At 41.0% G+C, this 19,853-nt stretch overlaps 1 protein-coding gene across 3 annotated transcripts in view; it reads left to right on the top strand.

Moving 5' to 3' along the window:
• COL24A1 (collagen type XXIV alpha 1 chain) overlaps positions 1–11,657 on the top strand; it is a 251,636-nt gene extending 239,979 nt beyond the window's left edge. For 2 of the 3 annotated variants that reach the window (XM_075936387.1, XM_025183174.2), the window contains 3 exons: positions 6,598–6,707; positions 8,295–8,510; positions 10,149–11,657. In XM_075936387.1, the coding sequence (XP_075792502.1) occupies positions 6,598–6,707; positions 8,295–8,510; positions 10,149–10,295 (473 nt within the window). In that variant the 3' untranslated portion in view covers positions 10,296–11,657. Of the gene's footprint in view, positions 1–6,597; positions 6,708–8,294; positions 8,511–9,594; positions 9,776–10,148 lie in introns of all 3 variants that reach the window. The other variant, XR_012905946.1, reaches the window with a different exon arrangement.
• The last annotated feature ends 8,196 nt before the right edge of the window (positions 11,658–19,853 follow it).

Below are 19,853 nucleotides of genomic sequence, written 5' to 3'. Positions count from 1 at the left end.
CCAGTGGGGTTGGCAGCACAGCAGGGCCAGCAGGACGTGAGGTGCTAGGAGGTAAGCTATCAGGCCAGGTCAGGAGGCTGGCAGCAGGGTGTCCAGACATGACCTCCTTTGGTCCAACAAAATCCCTCTATCTGGGACTGCTCAGATTCCGAGGGTGCCAGGCCAGGGAGGTCCAACCTTTACTTCATACAAGTGTTCATGGCTGTCACTGCTCAAACTAGCACAAATCTATATGCATTTTGCACTAAGTTGATGTAAATGTATCTGTAATTTTTGTCTTCTGATGTTAGCATATTTAGTGTTCACTGCTCACATATGCAAATACTTGCAGAATCTGAGCCAATTTCTATGGCATCCTCTGACTCAGTGTGCAGCATCTAGATTATCTAATTATCACCATTTCCAAACCATACGTATTTAATCCTGCTCCTGCTGAAGACAATTGTGACTTCAAAGAGGAAAGCTCTGAGCACAATCATTATGTAGCATTAGAATGAAAGAAATAACAGGCTGGTAGACAGTGCTTTGGAGTGTCCTGTACTTTGTTCAAATATGGTGAAAGATGGCCATGTAACATGGCCTATGTTTCACAGATACGTATCATTATAGCTTTATTTTTAACAACTAACGCAGTTCAGATAAGCTGAAAATTTGAAATCTATTCTTCTACCAGGCCATTCTGGTTTGTTTACTTACCGGCTCTGCAGCCTCAGAGCCTCGTGGCTCCCATTGGCTTCAGTGTGCCATAGCAGCCAAGGGGAGCCTCGAGAACTGCACTACAATAGGGACAATAGCCCCCAGGACCACCCTTTGAAAGAGGGCTTCCCTTTACAGAAGGGGCTCAACACAAAAGGTAATATAGTCCCGGGTTATACTATTTTGTCTACTTAATCTCCAAAGCACTGAAGGATGTGACTAGCCCTTACTGCAAGCCATTCCTCTTTCACTCTTCTGCCTGAATCTCAACCCCTTCGAGAGCCCACTAGGAAGCGGCGTGGGGAGAATTCTGTAAGGGTGACTGACCTCACATTTGTTGATTGTTATGGGGCACAATCTAGCTGCTTAGGAAACACATAAATTCTGCTTTAAACTTGTATCTCTCACTGTTTCTTCTCTCACTGACTTCAGAGAAAGCTGCACCAGGATAATAAACAAATAATCTGCTTTAATATTTTATCCCTAGGATGAAAGCAAACATTCACCAACATCTTTAAGCACATTACACTCACATATAGAGAAATTATCTCTATCTCCATTTCTGCAAATGTGAAATGGAGATAGAAAAAAATAAAAACATTTTGTGCACTCCAGGCCTCACATGCAAACAAACAATTTGTTATTTTATGATCTGGCATGTGTACTAATTTCCTGTTCAGAGAAACTGATATCTTATGCTAAGTATAGAAACAGTATTTACTCTCAGAATTAATTTTAAAACAAACCACTAGCTACTCTATATGGAGAAGAGGACTCAGTGTTAAGAGTCTAATTTACATCTCCAAGCTGCTGAACAATCAGTATTATTTATAGAGAATGAACATTAGTTTATCAAGGAAATGTGCTCCAGAATCTAATGTGGATAAGAATGTACCAGTTCTAAGTGTGTAATTGTTAATACAAATGTGAAATTTAAGATACCTTTATTATAATTCCAAAGGTTTTTTTTCTTTTCTCCATTGTCACAGGCCTTTTAGTACATTTTTCAAACTGCATTTTACATTGTGATTATAGTGTCTGCCATGTATCCAAAACCCTTATTGTAGCCCTCTAGATTGAATATACATTGAGATAAAGTCAAACAATCAAAGAGAAAGGGGATTAAACAGAAACCACGTGACAAATACAGATTAGCTGTGCATTAGCTGCGGTCAGAGGCAGCAATGATGTCTCTGTCAGAGGCTACATCTACACTGAACAGTTCGGAATAAGCTATTCCGGAATAGTTATTCTGAAAGGCTGTGTCTACACTGGCATGAATTTCCGGAAATGCTTAAAACAGAATACTATTCCATTTTCAGTTATTCCGAAAAGGAGCGTCTACATTGGCAGGCTGCTTTTCCGGAAAAGCCCTTTTTCCGGAAAAGCGTCTGTGGCCAATGTAGACGCGCTTTTCCGGAAAAGAGCCCTGATCGCCATTTTCGCGATCGGGGCTTTTTTCCGGGAAAGACTACTGGGCTGTCTACACTGGCCCTTTTCCGGAACAGTGTTCCGGAATAAGGACTTATGCCCGAGCGGGAGCAGAATAGTTTTTCTGGAATAGCGGCTGATTTTGTACAGTAGAGCATCGTTGCTTTTCCGGAAATTCAAGGGCCAGTATAGACAGCTCGCGGCTTATTCCGGAAAAGCGGCTGATTTTCCGGAATAAGTGGCCCAGTGTAGACACGGCCAAATAGTTTATTTCAAAATAGCACGTCTACACTGCAGGGAAGCCTCAAAATTAGTCCAAGGCAGGCTTCCCTAATGTAGGTATGCTATCTTGATTTAGAGCCCCAGGAGCAATAATTTAGAATGGCTCTGGTGAGGGGCTATTTCGAAAGAGCAGAAGTGGAGCATCTACACAGCCCCTATTCCAAAATAACTGTTTCAGAGTAGACATTATTCTTCATAGAATGAGATTTACAGAAGTCAGAATAAGCCTCCTGTTGTTTCAAAATTATTTTGAAATAACGCTATTGCTGTGTAGACACTCGCATAGTTATTTCAGAATAACAGCTGTTATTCCGAAATAACTGCTGTGTAGACTCATCCAGGCTGTGTCTACACTGGGCCACTTATTCCGGAAAATCAGCCGCTTTTCCGGAATAAGCTGCGAGCTGTCTACACTGGCCCTTGAATTTCCGGAAAAGCAACAACGCTCTACTGTACAAAATCAGCCACTGTTCCGGAAAAACTATTCTGCTCCAGCTCGGGCATAAGTCCTTATTCCGGAACACTGTTCCGGAAAAGGGCCAGTGTAGACAGCCCAGTAGTCTTTTCCGGAAAAAAGCCCTGATTGCGAAAATGGCGATCGGGGCTTTTTTCCGGAAAAGCGCATCTACATTGGCCACAGACGCTTTTCCGGGAAAAGGGCTTTTCCGGAAAAGCAGCCTGCCAATGTAGACGCTCCTTTTCCGGAAAAACTGAAAACGGAATAGTATTCCGTTTTAAGCATTTCCAGAAATTCATGCCAGTGTAGACACAGCCCCAGAGTGACAGTGTGGAAGATCTATGACCCAGCATACAAATGAAGGGCTCTTCTGCTGACCATCCTGTTTGGCTATGTCTAGACAATGGTGCTATTTTGAAATACCAGAAGTATCTTCAAATAGCTATTCTGCATCTTTAAATGCGCCCATGATTTTGAAATAGGAGGCACGCTATTTTGGCATCCCGGTAACGCTAGTTGCACAAGGGCTAAGGGACTTGTCAGAATAGCAATTTCAAAATTTTTGCGTAGCACAAATTGCATACCTCATTTCGAGGTAAGGGCGCAGTGTAGATGCACCCTTAGGGCATGTCTACACAGCAGGGCTAAAGCCAAAATAAGCTATGCAACTGCAGCTACCTCAGTTGTGTAGCTTAAATTGAAATAGCTTAATTAAGCTTTTGGCGCTGTCTTCACAGCAGGAAGTCAAGGAAGAGCACTCTTCCCTTACTTCTCGTAAAAGGAGGGTTACAGGAGTCAGAGTAAGAAGTCCTCCAGCTTGCCATTATTTTAACGTTATGTCAAAATAACTGCTTTTGCAGTGTAGACACGGACTATATTATTTCAGAATGTCATATGAACATAAGAACTGCTGTAGTGGGTCAGACCAAAGGTCCATCTAGCCCAGTAGCTTGTCTGCCGACAGTGGCCAGCACCAGGTGCCCCAGAGAGGGTGGACCAAAGACAATGATCAAGCGATTTGTCTCCTGCCATTCTTCTCCAGCCTCTGACAAACAGAGGCCAGGGACACCATTTCTATCACCTGGCTAATAGCCTTTTATGGACCTAACCTCCATGAAATTATCTAGCTTCTCTTTAAACTCTATTATAGTCCTAGCCTTCACAGCTTCCTCTGGCAAGGAGTTCCACAGGTTGACTACACGCTGTGTGAAGAACTTTCTTTTATTAGTTCTAAACCTGCTACCCATTAATTTCATTTGGTGTCCTCTAGTTCTTCTATTATGGGAACTAATAACGTTTCTTTATCTGCCCTCTCCACACCACTCATGATTTTATATGCCTCTATCATATTCCCCCTCAGTTTCCTCTTTTCTAAACTGAAAAGTCCCAGTCGCTTTAACCTCTCGTCATAAGGGACCCGTTCCAGACCCCTAATCATTTTAGTTGCCCTTTTCTGAACCCTTTCCAAGGCCAAAATATCTTTTTTGAGGTGAGGAGACTACATCTGTACACAGTATTCAAGATGTGGGCGTACCATAGTTTTATACAGGGGCAGTAAGATATTCTGGTTCTTATTTTCTATCCCTTTCTTAATAATTCCTAGCATCCTATTTGCCTTTTTGACCGCCGCTGCACACTGTGTGGAAGTTCTCAGAGAACTATCCATGATAACTCCAAGATCTCTTTCCTGATTTGTCATAGCCAAATTAGCCCCCATCATACTGTATGTATAGTTGGGGTTATTTTTCCCGATGTGCATTACTTTACACTTATCCACATTAAATTTCATTTGCCATTTTGTTGCCCAATCACTCAGTTTGGTGAGATCTTTTTGGAGTCCCTCACAATCTGCTTCTGTCTTGAGTATCCTAAACAGTTTGGTATCATCCGCAAACTTTACCACCACACTGCTTACCCCTTTCTCCAGATCATTTATGAATAAGTTGAAAAGTATTGGTCCCAGGACTGACCCTTGGGGGACACCACTAGTTACCCCTCTCCATTCTGAAAATTTACCATTTATTCCTACCCTTTGTTTCCTGTCTTTTAACCAGTACTCAATCCAAGAAAGGACCTTCCCTCTTATCCCATGGCCATGTAATTTACACAAGAGCCTTTGGTGAGGGACCTTGTCAAAGGCTTTCTGAAAATCTAAGTATACTGTCTCTACTGGATTCCCCTTGTCCGCATGTTTGTTAACCCCTTCAGAGAACTCTAATAGATTAGTAAGACATGATTTCCCTTTACAGAAACCATGTTGACTTTTGTCCAACAAATTTTGTTCTTCTACATGCATCACAATTTTATTCTTTACATGTTGATTCATGTAATATTTTTATTTCATTTGATTCTACATTATCTTTCACATACAGTGCCACTCCACCACCCAGCCGGCCTCCAGTATCCTTTCGATATATTTTATATCCCGGTATGATTGTGTCCCACAGATTTTCCTCATTCCACCAGGTTTCCATGATGCCTATTATGTCAATCACCTCTTTTAATACGAGGTACTCTAGTTCACCCATCTTAGTAGTCAGACTCCTAGCATTTGTGTAGAAGCACTTTAAAAATTTGCCACTGCTTATTTGTCTGCCCTTCCCTGATGCATTGGATTCCTTTATATGCAGTTGTTTGTCTGTTCTGGCCCATGGTTTGTCCTTTCCCCTCCTCTCTTTCTGACTACAGCTTAGAGAATCTCTATCAATGGATTCTCCTCTAAGAGAAGTCTCCATCCGATTTACGAGCATCTCCGCACCAATCGGCTTTCCCCCATCTCTTGGTTTAAAAACTGCTCAATGGCCTTTTTAATGTTTAGTGCCAGCAGTCTGGTTCCACCCTGGTTTAGGTGGAGCCCATCCTTCCTGTATAGGCTCACCCTCTCCCAAAAGTGTCCCCAGTTCCTAATAAATCTAAACCCCTCCTCCCTACACCATCATCTTATCCACGCATTGAGACTCTGAAGCTCTGCCTGCCTACCTGGCCCTGTGCGTGGAACTGGAAACATTTCCGAGAATGCCACCATAGAGGTCCTGGATTTCAGTCTCTTTCCTAGCAACCTAAATTTGGCCTCCAGGACATCTCTCCTACCCTTCACTTTGTAATGTCAGTTATTACAAAATAACACTGCTGTGTAGATGTACCCTTAGAGCCCTGCATAAAGCTATGGAATAACTTGTACCAGTTCACGTGAGGTATGTGAGAGCTGGCAATGAACCTCTGGTAAGAGAGAATTTGGGTCAGGGACAGAAATGAACTAGCTAGGCTAGGGATGAAAATTTAGGCTGATGTTTGTGTTTTGATATTATTTGAATAAAGCCAAATACCAGGAAGAGAAGTAAGTTTGACCACACATGGCATGCATAGATTTTGTTGGGAGCAGAATGGGAATGCCACATGTTCACACTCTGGATCAGAAACAAAGGATACAACTGAAAATCCCAAACTGGTACAAAAGCCATGGAAAAGTTAAACAACAGAAAATGGTTATTGATAACAAGACAGTAATGTGGAAGTTGTGTTTTTTTTTCCTTTGCTTTGTCTTAATCTCAAATTTTTATGAGCCAAATGCAAATCACCTACATTGGGCATAAATCCAGAGTAACTCCAATGAGCCATAAGAGTTAAACTGCAGTCATAATACTTCTAACATTTGCTAAAAATTATGGAAATGTTATTCAGAAAATTGTTTAACAGCCATTGAATCATTTTTGGGGATTATAAATTGATAGGAAAATACTGGATTGACCCAAATATTGGATGTCCTTCTGATGCCATTGAGGTTTTCTGCAACTTTACTGCTGGTGGCCAGACTTGTCTATCACCTGTTTCTGTGACCAAGGTATGCATTGCTTTTCATTTGGATACATTCCTGTTTAAACTCTGAATAAGAGAACACTAATTTACCCAATGTATGCTTGCATGTCAGATTTCTCAGTGCTATCTTGGCTTTATTTCACCATAAATTAGATCTGTATCCTTCTGTTTCATTTGATTATCTCTTTCTTTTCATCTGCGTCTCTATTCGGTTACTTTTTTAGGACATCTCTTTAATCTGTTTTTAATATTTAAAATGCTCTATCCCTGTATTGCACACTGTAGTGATAACTGGAATGTAAATTGTCATAAGAGTCATGGCTCTTGAACATTTACCCAGACTATTCAGTACAAACCAATCTTCCTTCCATTTCACTAAAGGCATGCTACCATCTGTTTGCATTTAGACCAGATCTACACTGGAGGAGAAAGTCGACTTAAGATACACAACTCCAGCTGTGAGAATAGCAAAGCTAGAGTTGACAAACCTTAAGTCGAATTTCTGCGGCATCCCCATTGCGGGAGGTCGATGGGAGAAACTTCTCACGGCCCTATGAAATACTGAGGTTGTCAGGGGGTGCCATCAGTAGTCAATTTAGTGGATCCCTAGTACTAAACCCACTAAATCTAACCCCAGAAGATCGATCTCCAGAGTGTCAGTCTCCGGGTAAGTGTAGACCTGGCCTTAAACTGCAAGCCTTTTGGAATGGGGACTTGATTTTCTGTGTTTTCCCTATGTACTTTAACTGAACTATACTGTACCATAGCTGTGGTGCAGTGGGCCAGATTATCCATGGGAGGAAAAAGCCAAGTGTTTTACCTAATTGGGTTTCTCCAACATTGTTTTTGAGGTGGGTGCTTGCTATTACAATAGAATGAGTCAGAGATGTGCTCCATATTCCCTATATCTCCCTGGGATGCTGTCTATGCAATGCACCTGTGCCTTTTATGCCAACTGTATCTCCAGAACAACCTTCTCTCTCTGCCAACCAACACAGCTCTGCTGGATCCACATGAGCAAGGGCACCCATTAGGCACGGTTGCCCCTCACCCCCAGTATCCCTCTTCAAGGACATTTCCACATTATAGAAGACACCATAGAAATGTATTGTATTTTCAAGGTTTCATCTGCTCCCAACATGCACCATCTACTAACTGAACAGTCCTTGTTCTCATTCTTCTGTGCTTGCAGATTCATCTTAGGGAGAGCCCTTCACAAGTCCTGGAGGATGGTGCAGCCAAGGGCGGCCCGTCCATATAGGCTAACTAGACGGTCGCCTAGGGCGCCAAGTTAAATGGGCGCCAAATGGTGGCACAATATCATTGAGGGGTTTGGAAGTGGGGGCGCCGATTGCATGGTTCACCTAGGGTACCAGTTGCTGGCAGCTAGTCTAGGGCCGCCCCTGGGTGCAGCACAGCCAACTGACACATGCCTCTAATTGTGATGGGCAAGATCTGTGCACAGAGGCTCTTCTGTGTGTACAGATTGATGGGACATGGGTTGGCCCTCTATATATACTTGCTCTTACAAATATATATTGTGAATAATGCAAAAATATATTTCCATACATGATACAATGGTTATGACTAACAATGCATTTTTGTAATCTAGTTGGAGTTTGGTATTGGAAAAGTGCAGATGAACTTTCTTCATTTACTGAGCTCAGAAGCAACCCATACCATCACCATTCACTGCTTGAACACACCAGTGTGGGGAACAAATGAGGCAGATGCTCAGAAAACATCTGTTAGCTTCAAGGGATGGAATGGTCAAATATTTGAAGCAAATACACTACTTGAACCAAAGGTGTTTACGGATGAGTGCATGGTAAATACATTTTGGCATTATTAAACTCAGTGCAGATAGTGTTTAGTTATTATTAGATTAATACAAATAAATATAAGCCTTAAGCATTTATTTTACTGCCTATCATTACAGAAATCATTTAGATTTTTGTAACATGAAACACACCTTTCATATTGTTTAATAAGTTTCTCCATGTGTTGACCACATGATATTATTAAATTCAGGGTATATCCAAATGCTAACAGCATTTGCAGTTATGCAGGGAATCTGCCTTTGCTCTTAGCATCAGACTTTGTGGACCCTGATTGTTTATTTAACCAGAAGATGAGAGGGGTGACAGGACCCTCTTTTCAGAAGTAACTTAAGGGGGATACGTGGAGATTCTTCAGAAAATTCCAGAACTGCCAGGCATGGGATGAAAGCTTATGCTGAGCTATATGTTCTGATGATGATAATCAAACTGCAGGAAGATGACAATTTCATTACAAGTTAAAGTTAATCTTTTGATATCTGAATATCATTAACTTCACTAGTTACTGTGTAGTATTCTTTGATAATGGACAAACTTTCATTGTCTAAAACAATATCATTTTTTGAACTTGGACAAATCTGAAAAAAATAAACAAATTTCCATTATTATTAGATCAACTCCACTAACAGTGAAGATGTTGCCTTTCTACCATCAACTGTTGCAGTGATAATATGTATATTTACTGCAGAGAGCCTAAAATATCCCATTCTATACTGTTCTGAAGAGTGCAAAATACTTATCCTGTCATCATTCCAGGGCTGGAACTCTTAAATTCATTGGAAGATTTGTGTGCAGACAGATGACATGATGACAATTGCTTTTCAAACTGGCAACTGCATTAAGTGGGTATAAAATGTTACGAAATCAGAATTTCCAGACCACCTAAACCTGTAGGACTTGGCACTGATAAAAATGCCGCTTTGCTCCTTTTGCAGTAAAGAATCAGGCCTTACATTTATAAAAATATATCAGAATTGGATTTTTGTTCTGGAAGAAGTTAAGACACGCAGTGATGGCTATTGAAAAGTGTAGTTTTCCTGTGAGATTCTATGAGATCTCTTTCTCTTTCTGCAGGAAACTATATATTGTACAGATTTCCTGCAGAATCTCACATATCCCTTCCTGCAGGGATTTCACTTTTCAGCGGTCTCCACTGTACCTGCTGCTTCTGGTTGAGCAAGAAAGGAATGACTGCAAACATCAAGACTCCCACATCCCAAAACAATGTTACATTGTTATTTTATATTTTTATAAGGTAACAGTTTTTGAGATTTTCTAAAAATTAATATAGCCCAAGTTCATGAAAAAATGTAGCTGATTTCCCCATAACTCTTAAGAATGCATATTAAATCCATGCAAAAGCCTGGGTAGTATAGATGTGTATTAGTGTCAGAAGTCTTCATCAAGCTTTATAGCAAGGTCAAATTTTGACAGATGTTCTTCCTTCAATGGATGGAGAGATGGCCTTTGGAAAAAAAATCACACCAATTTTACATACATTGCCAAGAGAATAGATTTATTGGCTCATTTTCTTCTCTGGTACCGTGAGTTCCCGATTTTCTCCGTGTTTTCAAATTGGTAGCTGATAATGTATTTAATACTACTCTCTTTAATTCTGTGAACTGCAGATCCAAGATGGTAGCTGGCACAAGACAGAGTTCTTTTTTCAGACTCAGGACACTACTGACCTTCCAGTTGTTCAAATGCACACATTTCTTCATCTCAAACCAGGACAACAGCATTACCTAGAAAGTGGTTCAGTGTGCTTTCTCTAAGTTTCTTGACCTGACTTTTTGACCTGACTCTGGTTTCCCACAAAACAATGGAACTATGGCACAGAAAAGGCATCTTTTTAAAACAAAAAAGAATTGAAGATCAAATCATTAGGAAGCTATAAAAGAATTTTAAAGCAAATTGTTGGTTATATCTTAAAGAATCTCAGGAAGAAAAAGACTTCCTCCTAAGAAGGAGAAAAGGCATTTAAAAGACTATGATTGCTAAAGTATTTAATTTTTTTTTTAATACTGTTTGGTGCTTTCTTGTATATTTCCCAGGAACTGAGAACTATATATCTAAACATAAAATTCTTCAGGACCTCTAGTATTCTTAATAGCCTATTTAACAGCACTGTACAAGACATCCTAAGGGAAGCTGGAGACAAACAGTACTAAGGAGCAATACTGGCTAATGCTCCCAGATGTGCAATAGCTTGTGTATGAGGGTGAATTATGCCACGGTACAATTAGTTGTCTTTTGTTAAACACTAAGTTGTATTATAGTTCTGTTGGACACATACATCTTAACAGATGGTACACTACCTCTTGCGTGTTTCCTGTTTATATTTCTGGTGCTCTTTCTAACACAAGGTGCTTGTGGCTTTAGTAGGGAGAATTTGATTCCCTTTTTCTTGCAGACTGTATGTGCTGGTTACATCAAAATATATTTCTGTTGTAAAAGTACTTCTCTTAAATTGTTTGGTCACATTCTTCACTGCAAGTAAAAACATTATTTATGTGAAATTCTTGATTAAAATGTTTTTGTTTATTGTTGTTGAAGTGGTATACCAGACAGCACATTGTATATGGTGCTGGTAGGCAGGACAGCTAATTGTTAACCATTGTAAAGATCATTGTAGAAGAGCTACATACAGTAGTTTTGCGTTTTTGTTTTCTGGACTGCAAGTAACTATTTTAAACACCCTATAGCATCTAAGATGATGTATTGTGTATAAGCATCTAAGATGATGTATCATGTATATATTTTGTAACTTGTTGAGAATTTTAATACAGCATATGTTTTGAATGGCTACTAAGTTATACTCATAATTATTTCAGCAACTTAGAAATTCTATTTGTTTGTAATATTACTAGACACTGTTTCACACTTTTACTGAATCTTTTTGATCCTCAGTTGTTGAACAAAATACACTTTTATTAGTGAGACAAAACATTAACTCAAAGGTTTTGTAAACTACTTGCCTGTAACTTGTCAAAGCAGTGTTCATATGGTGATAAGATGATTATGGCGCAAGACGATACCTTGTTTTTGGAGGGAAAGGAGTATTCAAACAGCAATTTATTTAAATCAACTTTATCCATAGTCACACCCATCTGTAATAAAATGTGCTTCAAAAATAACTGTTTATTTTGATTTCTCTGCATTGTTTATCTTCAGCAACTAGAGTTGCCAGGTGTCTGGTTTTGAAACAGACAGTCTAGTATTTGAGCTTTCTGTCCAGGAAACAAATTGAGAAAATATAAATGTTTGGTATTTTCTAAATAAGATGTAATGTAGATTGTGATGTAATATCAAGTGTGTCCAGTATTTTTGTTGAAACCATCTGGCAAACCCTATCAGCAACCATGAAAAGAGTCTCTTATTTGACAAACATTTGTAGTGCACAGGGAAACACAAGCATATTTGTGGTCTTACCAGGATATTGCATGAATGACACAGAACGTTTAATGTGTAGAATCACAAATTCTAAAGCTGGGAATGAAGTAGCATTTTTTCTTCAAATTATGGGTTTCTTTAAACTGTGCATATTCTTTGAACAATACTAACAAAACAAATCAAGATGTAAAATGATAAATTAAGGGAAAAAGAGAAAAGAGACAGTTCAGAGAAAATTGTCATTTCAGCATTTAAAGGAAATAAGAACATAAGAACGGCCGTACTAGGTCAGACCAAAGGTCCATCTAGCCCAGTATCCTGTCTACCGACAGTGGCCAGCACCAGGTGCCCCAGAGAGGGTGGACCGAAGACAATGATCAAGCAATTTGTCTCCTGCCATCCCTCTTCAGCCTCTGACAAACTGAGGCCAAGGACACCATTTTATCCCCTGGCTAATAGCCTTTTATGGACCTAACCTCCATGAATTTATCCAGCTTCTCTTTAAACTCTATAATAGTCTAGCCTTCACAGCCTCCTCTGGCAAGGAGTTCCACAGGTTGACAACACGCTGTATGAAGAAGAACTTCCTTTTATTAGTTTTAAACCTGCTACCCATTAATTTCATTTGGTGTCCTCTAGTTCTTCTATTATGGGAACTAATAAATAACTTTTCTTTATCAGCCCTCTCCACACCACTCATGATTTTATAGACCTCTATCATATCCCCCTCAGTCTCCTCTTTTCTAAACTGAAAAGTCCCAGTCTCTTTAGCCTCTCCTCATATGGGACCCGTTCCAAACCCCTAATCATTTTAGTTGCCCTTTTCTGAACCCTTTCCAAGGCCAAAATATCTTTTTTGAGGTGAGGAGACCACATCTGTACACAGTATTCAAGATGTGGGCATACCATAGTTTTATACAGGGGCAGTATGATATTCTGGTTCTTATTTTCTATCCCTAATAATTCCTAGCATCCTATTTGCCTTTTTGACCGCCGCTGCACTCTGTGTGGAAGTTTTCAGAGAACTGTCCATGATAACGCCAAGATCTCTTTCCTGATTTGTCGTAGCCAAATTAGCCCCCATCATACTGTACGTATAGTTGGGGTTATTTTTCCCGATGTGCATTACTTTACACATTTGCCATTTTGTTGCCCAATCACTCAGTTTGGTGAGATCTTCTTGGAGTCCCTCACAGTCTGCTTCTGTCTTGACTATCCTAAACAGTTTTGTATCATCTGCAAACTTTACTACCTCACTGCTTCCCCCCTTTCTCCAGATCATTTATGAATAAGTTGAAAAGGATTGGTCCCAGGACTGACCCTTGGGGGATACCACTAGTTACCCCTCTCCAATCTGAAAATTTACCATTTATTCCTACCCTTTGTTTCCTGTCTTTTAACCAGTTCTCAATCAAAGAAAGGACCTTCCCTCTTTTCCCACGGCCATGTAATTTACACAAGAGCCTTTGGTGAGGGACCTTGTCAAAGGCTTTCTGAAAATCCAAGTATACTGTCTCTACTGGATCCCCCTTGTCCGCATGTTTGTTAACCCCTTCAAAGAACTCTAATAGATTAGTAAGACAGGATTTCCCTTTACTACTTAGGACAGTTAACCCTTTCACATGTGCTCCCAGTTTATCCACTGAGATCATATTACATCCATTTGTTTTTGTAAGAATGTTATATTTTATAACATGCTGTGTTTTTTTTATCCTTTTATCAACCTTATTCTTATTTCCATGTTTTACTGGTTAGCATCTTTAATGCTTGTATCTCATATGGATAGCGCTGGGTAAAAACAAATCTTTTAAGGATAAGATTATTTTTAAGTAAATTATATATTATTTAATTAGCAAGTATATGCATTCCTGAATCTTATAGCTTATGCTCTAAAATGTTTCATCTGCGTCAATAAAATTGGAGGGGGAGATGTGCACCACCAGTGAAAACATGTTGCCAGCTCTCCAAGCTCATTGGCTTCCTCTCCACCTCCTTCCCACGCTGCAGCACAAGGAGGAAAGTGGCTCTACAGGAGCTAATATGCACTGGGAGCCAGCTTTTAAAGGGGCAGCAGCACAAAGGTGAGGAGGCAAGCAGCTCCAAGGGACCTGCTAATTTGAATGATCGAGCTCCAGAATGGCAAGTGGAGACATGGCCTTATTTATACTTCTACAAAGGTAGGAACCACTCAGTCCCAAACAGTTTAAGTAATGCCTATATAACAAAATGTCATCTCCCGAAGAGGAGCACATTGGAACAGGAGAAAAAATACAGTATTTTGGAGGAGAGTGTATGACATCTCATCAACTTGAGGAAGAAATCAGTGTAACTGGTTCGGCAAGGGCTTCGTTGCAAATAGAAACGCAGCCCTTGCAGAGTTCCTCCAAGATTTGGAACTCTACACAACCACCATCAATCTACTCTACTAGGAGAGTATAGCCTGCTCCTACTCACCCTACCACTGCAGTTGCACAAATACCCCCCGTGCCACATGAAGTTGATACTGGTCCAAACAACAGGGAACTTAAGAAAACATGCTCCGGACAGGAACTACATTAATCCACCCGGGCATGCTGCCTGCAGCCTGTAATGCCCTAGCAATACGTGTGTTCTCTAGGTTTAGGAGAATGCCATCAATCAAGGTGGGTTCCTCCCTTCTGCCCACATAAATGGAGGGGTGTACTAGTGCACATTTAGGAATTTAATCCTAGACAAAATGAACAAAATAGGCTGTTTGCCATATGATCATTTATGTTCAAAGGCCCAGGTAGCAACCTTTGTCATTTAGGCCCCACTCCTAACACTTCAATAAATGGTGATCCCCATAGAGTATAAAGATATGGTATCCTAGAGTGGCTCTGTTAAGCCACTTAGCTGCACTAAAACACACGGGGCTACTCCGAGTGTTCCCTATATTTTTTTCTAGTCATGGGTTGAATAAGTTTTGTTATATGCACCACCACTGGAAACATTGCCGGCTATGGGCACTATGCTAATCAGGTGAAAGGCACCTGAATCTCTTCTGGGTGACCCGCCCGCCGGGTGACCCGCCTCCCCCCTCCCCCCAGCCACTCGGCTTACAGGTAACACTGGTTACTCTGAATTTACTTAAATAGTAAAATTTAGACCATTATCTGTAACTACTAATATCCAGCCAGAAAAGTAACAGCTGCTAACTGAGTTCGGGCTTTGGAGGCCAGGGTGGCTGAACTGGAGGAGCTAAGGGAGGTAGAGAGATATGTTGATGAAACTTTCTGGGACACTGTAGTATTGTCCCACCTCCAGTCTGAGAGCCCCAGTGCTCTTAAAGAAGATGAAAGTCTCAAGGAAACAGAGCATTCAATGGGAACAGAGGGAAACCATCCCGTAGTTGGGACTCTCCTTCCCAAGGATGTTGAGGTATCCTCTTGCACTGAGGATATCTCTGAGGGGGAGGGAATGCCAGTTGTTAGGAAGAGGCAGGTGTTAGTAGTGGGTGATTTGATCATTAGAAACATAGATAGTTGGATTTGTGATGACTGGGAGAACCGTATGGTCATTTGCCTGCCTGGTGAGAAGGTTGCGGATCTCTCGAGGCATCTAGACAGACTTATGTGTAGTGCTGGGGAGGAGCTGGTGGTCGTGATACACGTAGGTACCAATGACGTAGGGAAGGCTAGGAGAGATGTCCTGGAGGCCAAATTTAGTTTGCTAGGAAAGAGATTGAAATCCAGAACCTCTATGGTGGCATTCAGAAATGCTTCCAGTTCCACACGCAGGGCCAGGTAGGCAGGCAGAGCTTCAGAGTCTCAATGCGTGGATGAGACGATGGTGTTGGGAAGAGAGATTTGGATTTATTAGGAAACTTTTGGGAGAGAGGGTGGCTATACAGGAAGGATGGGCTCCACCTAAACCAGGGTGGAACCAGACTGCTGGCACTAAACATTAAAAAGGCCGTAGAGCAGTTTTTAAACTAAGAGATGGGAGAAAGCCGATTGGGGCGGAGATGCTCGTAAATCGGATGGAGACTTCTCTTAGAGGAGAATCCATTGATAGAGATTCTCTAAGCTGTAGTCAGAAAGAGAGAAGGGGAGAGGACAAACCATGGGCCAGAGCAGACAAACAACTGCATATAAAGGAATCCAATGCATCAGGGAAGGGCAGACAAATAAGCAGTGGCAAATTTTTAAAGTGCTTCTACACAAATGCTAGGAGTCTGACTAATAAGATGGGTGAACTAGAGTACCTCGTATTAAAGGAGGAGATTGAAATAATAGGCATCACGGAAACCTGGTGGAATGAGGAAAATCTGTGGGACACAATCATACCGGGATATAAAATATATCGAAAAGATAGAGCAGGCTGGCTGGGTGGCGGAGTGGCACTGTATGTGAAAGATAATGTAGAATCAAATGAAATAAAAATATTAAATGAATCAACATGTTCAATAGACTCGCTATGGATAGTAATTCCATGCTCTAATAATAAGAAATTAGCAGTAGGCATATATTACCGACCACCTGACCAGGGCAGCGATACTGACATTGAAATGCTGAGGGAGATTAGAGAGACTACCAAAATAAAGAACTCTATAATAATGGGGGATTTTAATTATCTCCATATTGACTGGATACATGTCACCTCAGGAAGAGAAGCAGAGATAAAATTTCTCAATGGCTTAAATGACTGCTTTTTGGAGCAGCTGGTACAGGAACCCACAAGGGGAGAGGAAATTCTCGATTTAGTCCTGAGTGGAGCGCAGGATCAGGTCCAGGAGATAACTGTTGCAGGACCACTTGGGAATACTGACCATAATATAATAACATTTAACATTCCTGTGGTGGGAAGAACACCTCAGCAGTCCAGCACTCTGGCATTTAATTTCAAAAAGGGGAATTTCGCAAAAATGAGGAGGTTAGTTAAACAGAAATTAAAAGGCACAATGACTAGAGCCAAATCCCTGAAAGCTGCATGGAAACTTTTTAAAGACACCATAATAGAGGCCCAACTTAAATGTATACCCCAAATTAAAAAATATTTTGAGGAACAGCTAGCCAAAAACTCTCAAAGAAATAACAAAATGGTTTTTAAGCACATTAGAAGCAGGAAACCTGCTAAAAAACCGGTGGGTCCCCTAGACGATTGAGATATAAAAGGAGCAATCAAGGACGATAAAGCCATTGCTGATAAACTAAATGATTTGTTTGCTTCAGTCTTCACGGCTGAGGACGTTAGGGAGATTCCCAAATTTGCACCGTCCTTTGTGGGTGATGAATCTGAGGAACTGTCCCGGATTGAAGTGTCATTAGAGGAGGTTTTGGAACAAATAGAAAAACTTAATGTTAACAAATCTCCAGGACCGGATGGCATTCATCCAAGGATTCTAAAAGAACTCAAATGGGAAATTGCTGAACTATTATCTGTGGTTTGTAACCTATCCTTTAAATTGGCTTCCATACCTAATGACTGGAAGGTAGCCAACGTGACACCAGTATTTAAAAAGAGCTCTAGAGGTGATCCTGGCAATTACAGATCGGTAAGTCTAACTTCAGTACCTGGCAAATTAGTCGAAACAATAGTAAAGAATAAAATTGTGAGGCATATAGAAGAACATAATTTGTTGGACAAAGATCAACATGGTTTCTGAAAAGGGAAATCATGTCTTACTAATCTATTAGAGTTCTTTGAAGGGGTTAACAAACATGAAGACAAAGAGGATCCAGTAGAGACAGTATACTTAGATTTTCAGAAAGCCTTTGACAAGGTCCCTTACCAAACGCTCTTGTGTAAATTACCTGGCCATGGGATAAGACGGAAGGTCCTTTCTTGGACTGAGAACTGGTTAAAAGACAGGAAACAAAGGGTAGGAATAAATGGTAAATTTTCAGAATGGAGAGGGGTAACTAGTGGTGTCCCCCAAGGGTCAGTCCTGGGACCAATCCTTTTCAACTTATTCATAAATGATCTGGAGAAAGGGGTAAGCAGTGAGGTGGTAAAGTTTGCGGGTGATACCAAACTGTTTAGGATACTCAAGCCAGAAGCAGACTGTGAGGGACTCCAAAAAGATCTCACCAAACTGAGTGATTGGGCAACAAAATGGCAAATGAAATGTAATGAGGATAAGTGTAAAGTAATGCACATCGGGAAAAATAACCCCAACTATACGAATGGTATGATGGGGGCTAATTTGTCCATAACAAATCAGGAAAGAGATCTTGGAGTTATCGTGGATAGTTCTCTGAAAACTTCCACACAGTGTGCAGCGGTGGTCAAAAAGGCAAATAGGATGTTAGGAATTATTAAGAAAGGGATAGAAAATAAGACCCAGAATATCTTACTGCCCCTGTATAAAACTATGGTATGCCCACATCTTGAATACTGTGTACAGATGTGGTCTCCTCACCTCAAAAAAGATATTTTGGCCTTGGAAAGGGTTCAGAAAAGGGCAACTAAAATGATTAGGGGTTTGGAACAGGTCCCATATGAAGAGAGGTTAAAGCGACTGGGACTTTTCAGTTTGGAAAAGAGGAGACTGAGGGGGGATATGATAGAGGTATATAAAATCATGAGTGGTGTGGAGAGGGCAGATAAAGAAAAGTTATTTATTAGTTCCCATAATAGAAGAACTAGAGGACACCAAATGAAATTAATGGGGGTAGCAGGTTTAGAACTAATAAAAGAAAGTTCTTCACACAGCGTGTAGTCAACCTGTGGAACTCCTTGCCAGAGGAGGCTGTGAAGGCTAGGACTATAACAGAGTTTAAAGAGAAGCTAGATAATTTCATGGAGGTTAGGTCCATAAAAGGCTAATAGCCAGGGGATAGAAGTGGTGTGCCTGGCCTCTCTTTGTCAGAGGCTGGAGAAGGATGGCAGGAGACAAATCGCTTGATCATTGTCTTTGGTCCATTCTTTCTGGGACACCTGGTGCTGGCCACTGTTGGCAGACTGGCTACTGGTATAGATGGACCTTTGGTCTGACCCAGTATGGCCGTTCTTATGTTCAGTTGAGTCAAAGTATTCCCCACAAATATCCATTGGTGCTTCGATTAGTTCAAGAGCCCAGCCCAAACAAACTGACCAGATTTAAGAAAAAATTCACTAGTTAGAAGTAAAATTTAAAAACTAAAGCAATTTCATCTCCAGCCTGTTCCTTGTATACCAGGGATATTTCCCACTGGGAAGAAACCACATGTGCATCAGTGAAATTAACTTTCTGTGTCCTCTATGGGAGGTGATCACAGAGCCAAATTCTACCCTGCCAAGTCCCATACAAGTGCACCCAAGTCCAGACTTGGGACTGCATGACACTTAGTGGCACAACCTGCCCTAGTGTGTGATTCACAAGCCCCACCTAAGGCCAATTATTGATTTCCAGGTGCAGCCAGAGATGCAGGGGTGTGAACTGTTAAACAGCTTGGCATGTGACTACTTCAGTGCCATGGCTGCTGAGTAGGGGTTTAGGAAGAGCAAAGCCTCCACAGAGACCCTGCTTTAAAGCTTTGTCCTTTTCATATGTGTTCATTTTTTTAATTGTATCCTTTGGTATATATGGTTGTGACTATTTTCTTCCACTATTTGATCTGAGGAAGTGGGTCTGGCCCACGAAAGCTCATCATCTAATAAACCATCTTGTTAGACTTTAAAGTGCTACATTGTCCTGCATTTTGCTTTCAAGGAGATTGCCTATCTCCTAGAACTGGAAAGGACCTTGCAAGGTCATTGAGTTTAGCCCCTACCTTCACAGCAGGACCCAGTACCTTCCCTGACAAATTTTTGCCCCCAAATCACCTCTGCAAGGATTGAACTCACAACCCTGGGTTTAGCAGGCCAATGCTCAAACCACTGAGCTATCCCTCCTCCCCCCTCCAGCCGGCGGGGAGGCGTTACCAGGTCTCTATGGTTACCAGGTCTCTATGGAAACAGCAGCGCTTTCCTAAGCAGCCGCCAGAGGGCGGCCTCCC

Source organism: Pelodiscus sinensis, chromosome 9 (assembly GCF_049634645.1).
Source record: "Pelodiscus sinensis isolate JC-2024 chromosome 9, ASM4963464v1, whole genome shotgun sequence".
NCBI classification, from domain to species: domain Eukaryota; kingdom Metazoa; phylum Chordata; order Testudines; family Trionychidae; genus Pelodiscus; species Pelodiscus sinensis.
This window is presented reverse-complemented; position numbering and strand designations above follow the sequence as displayed.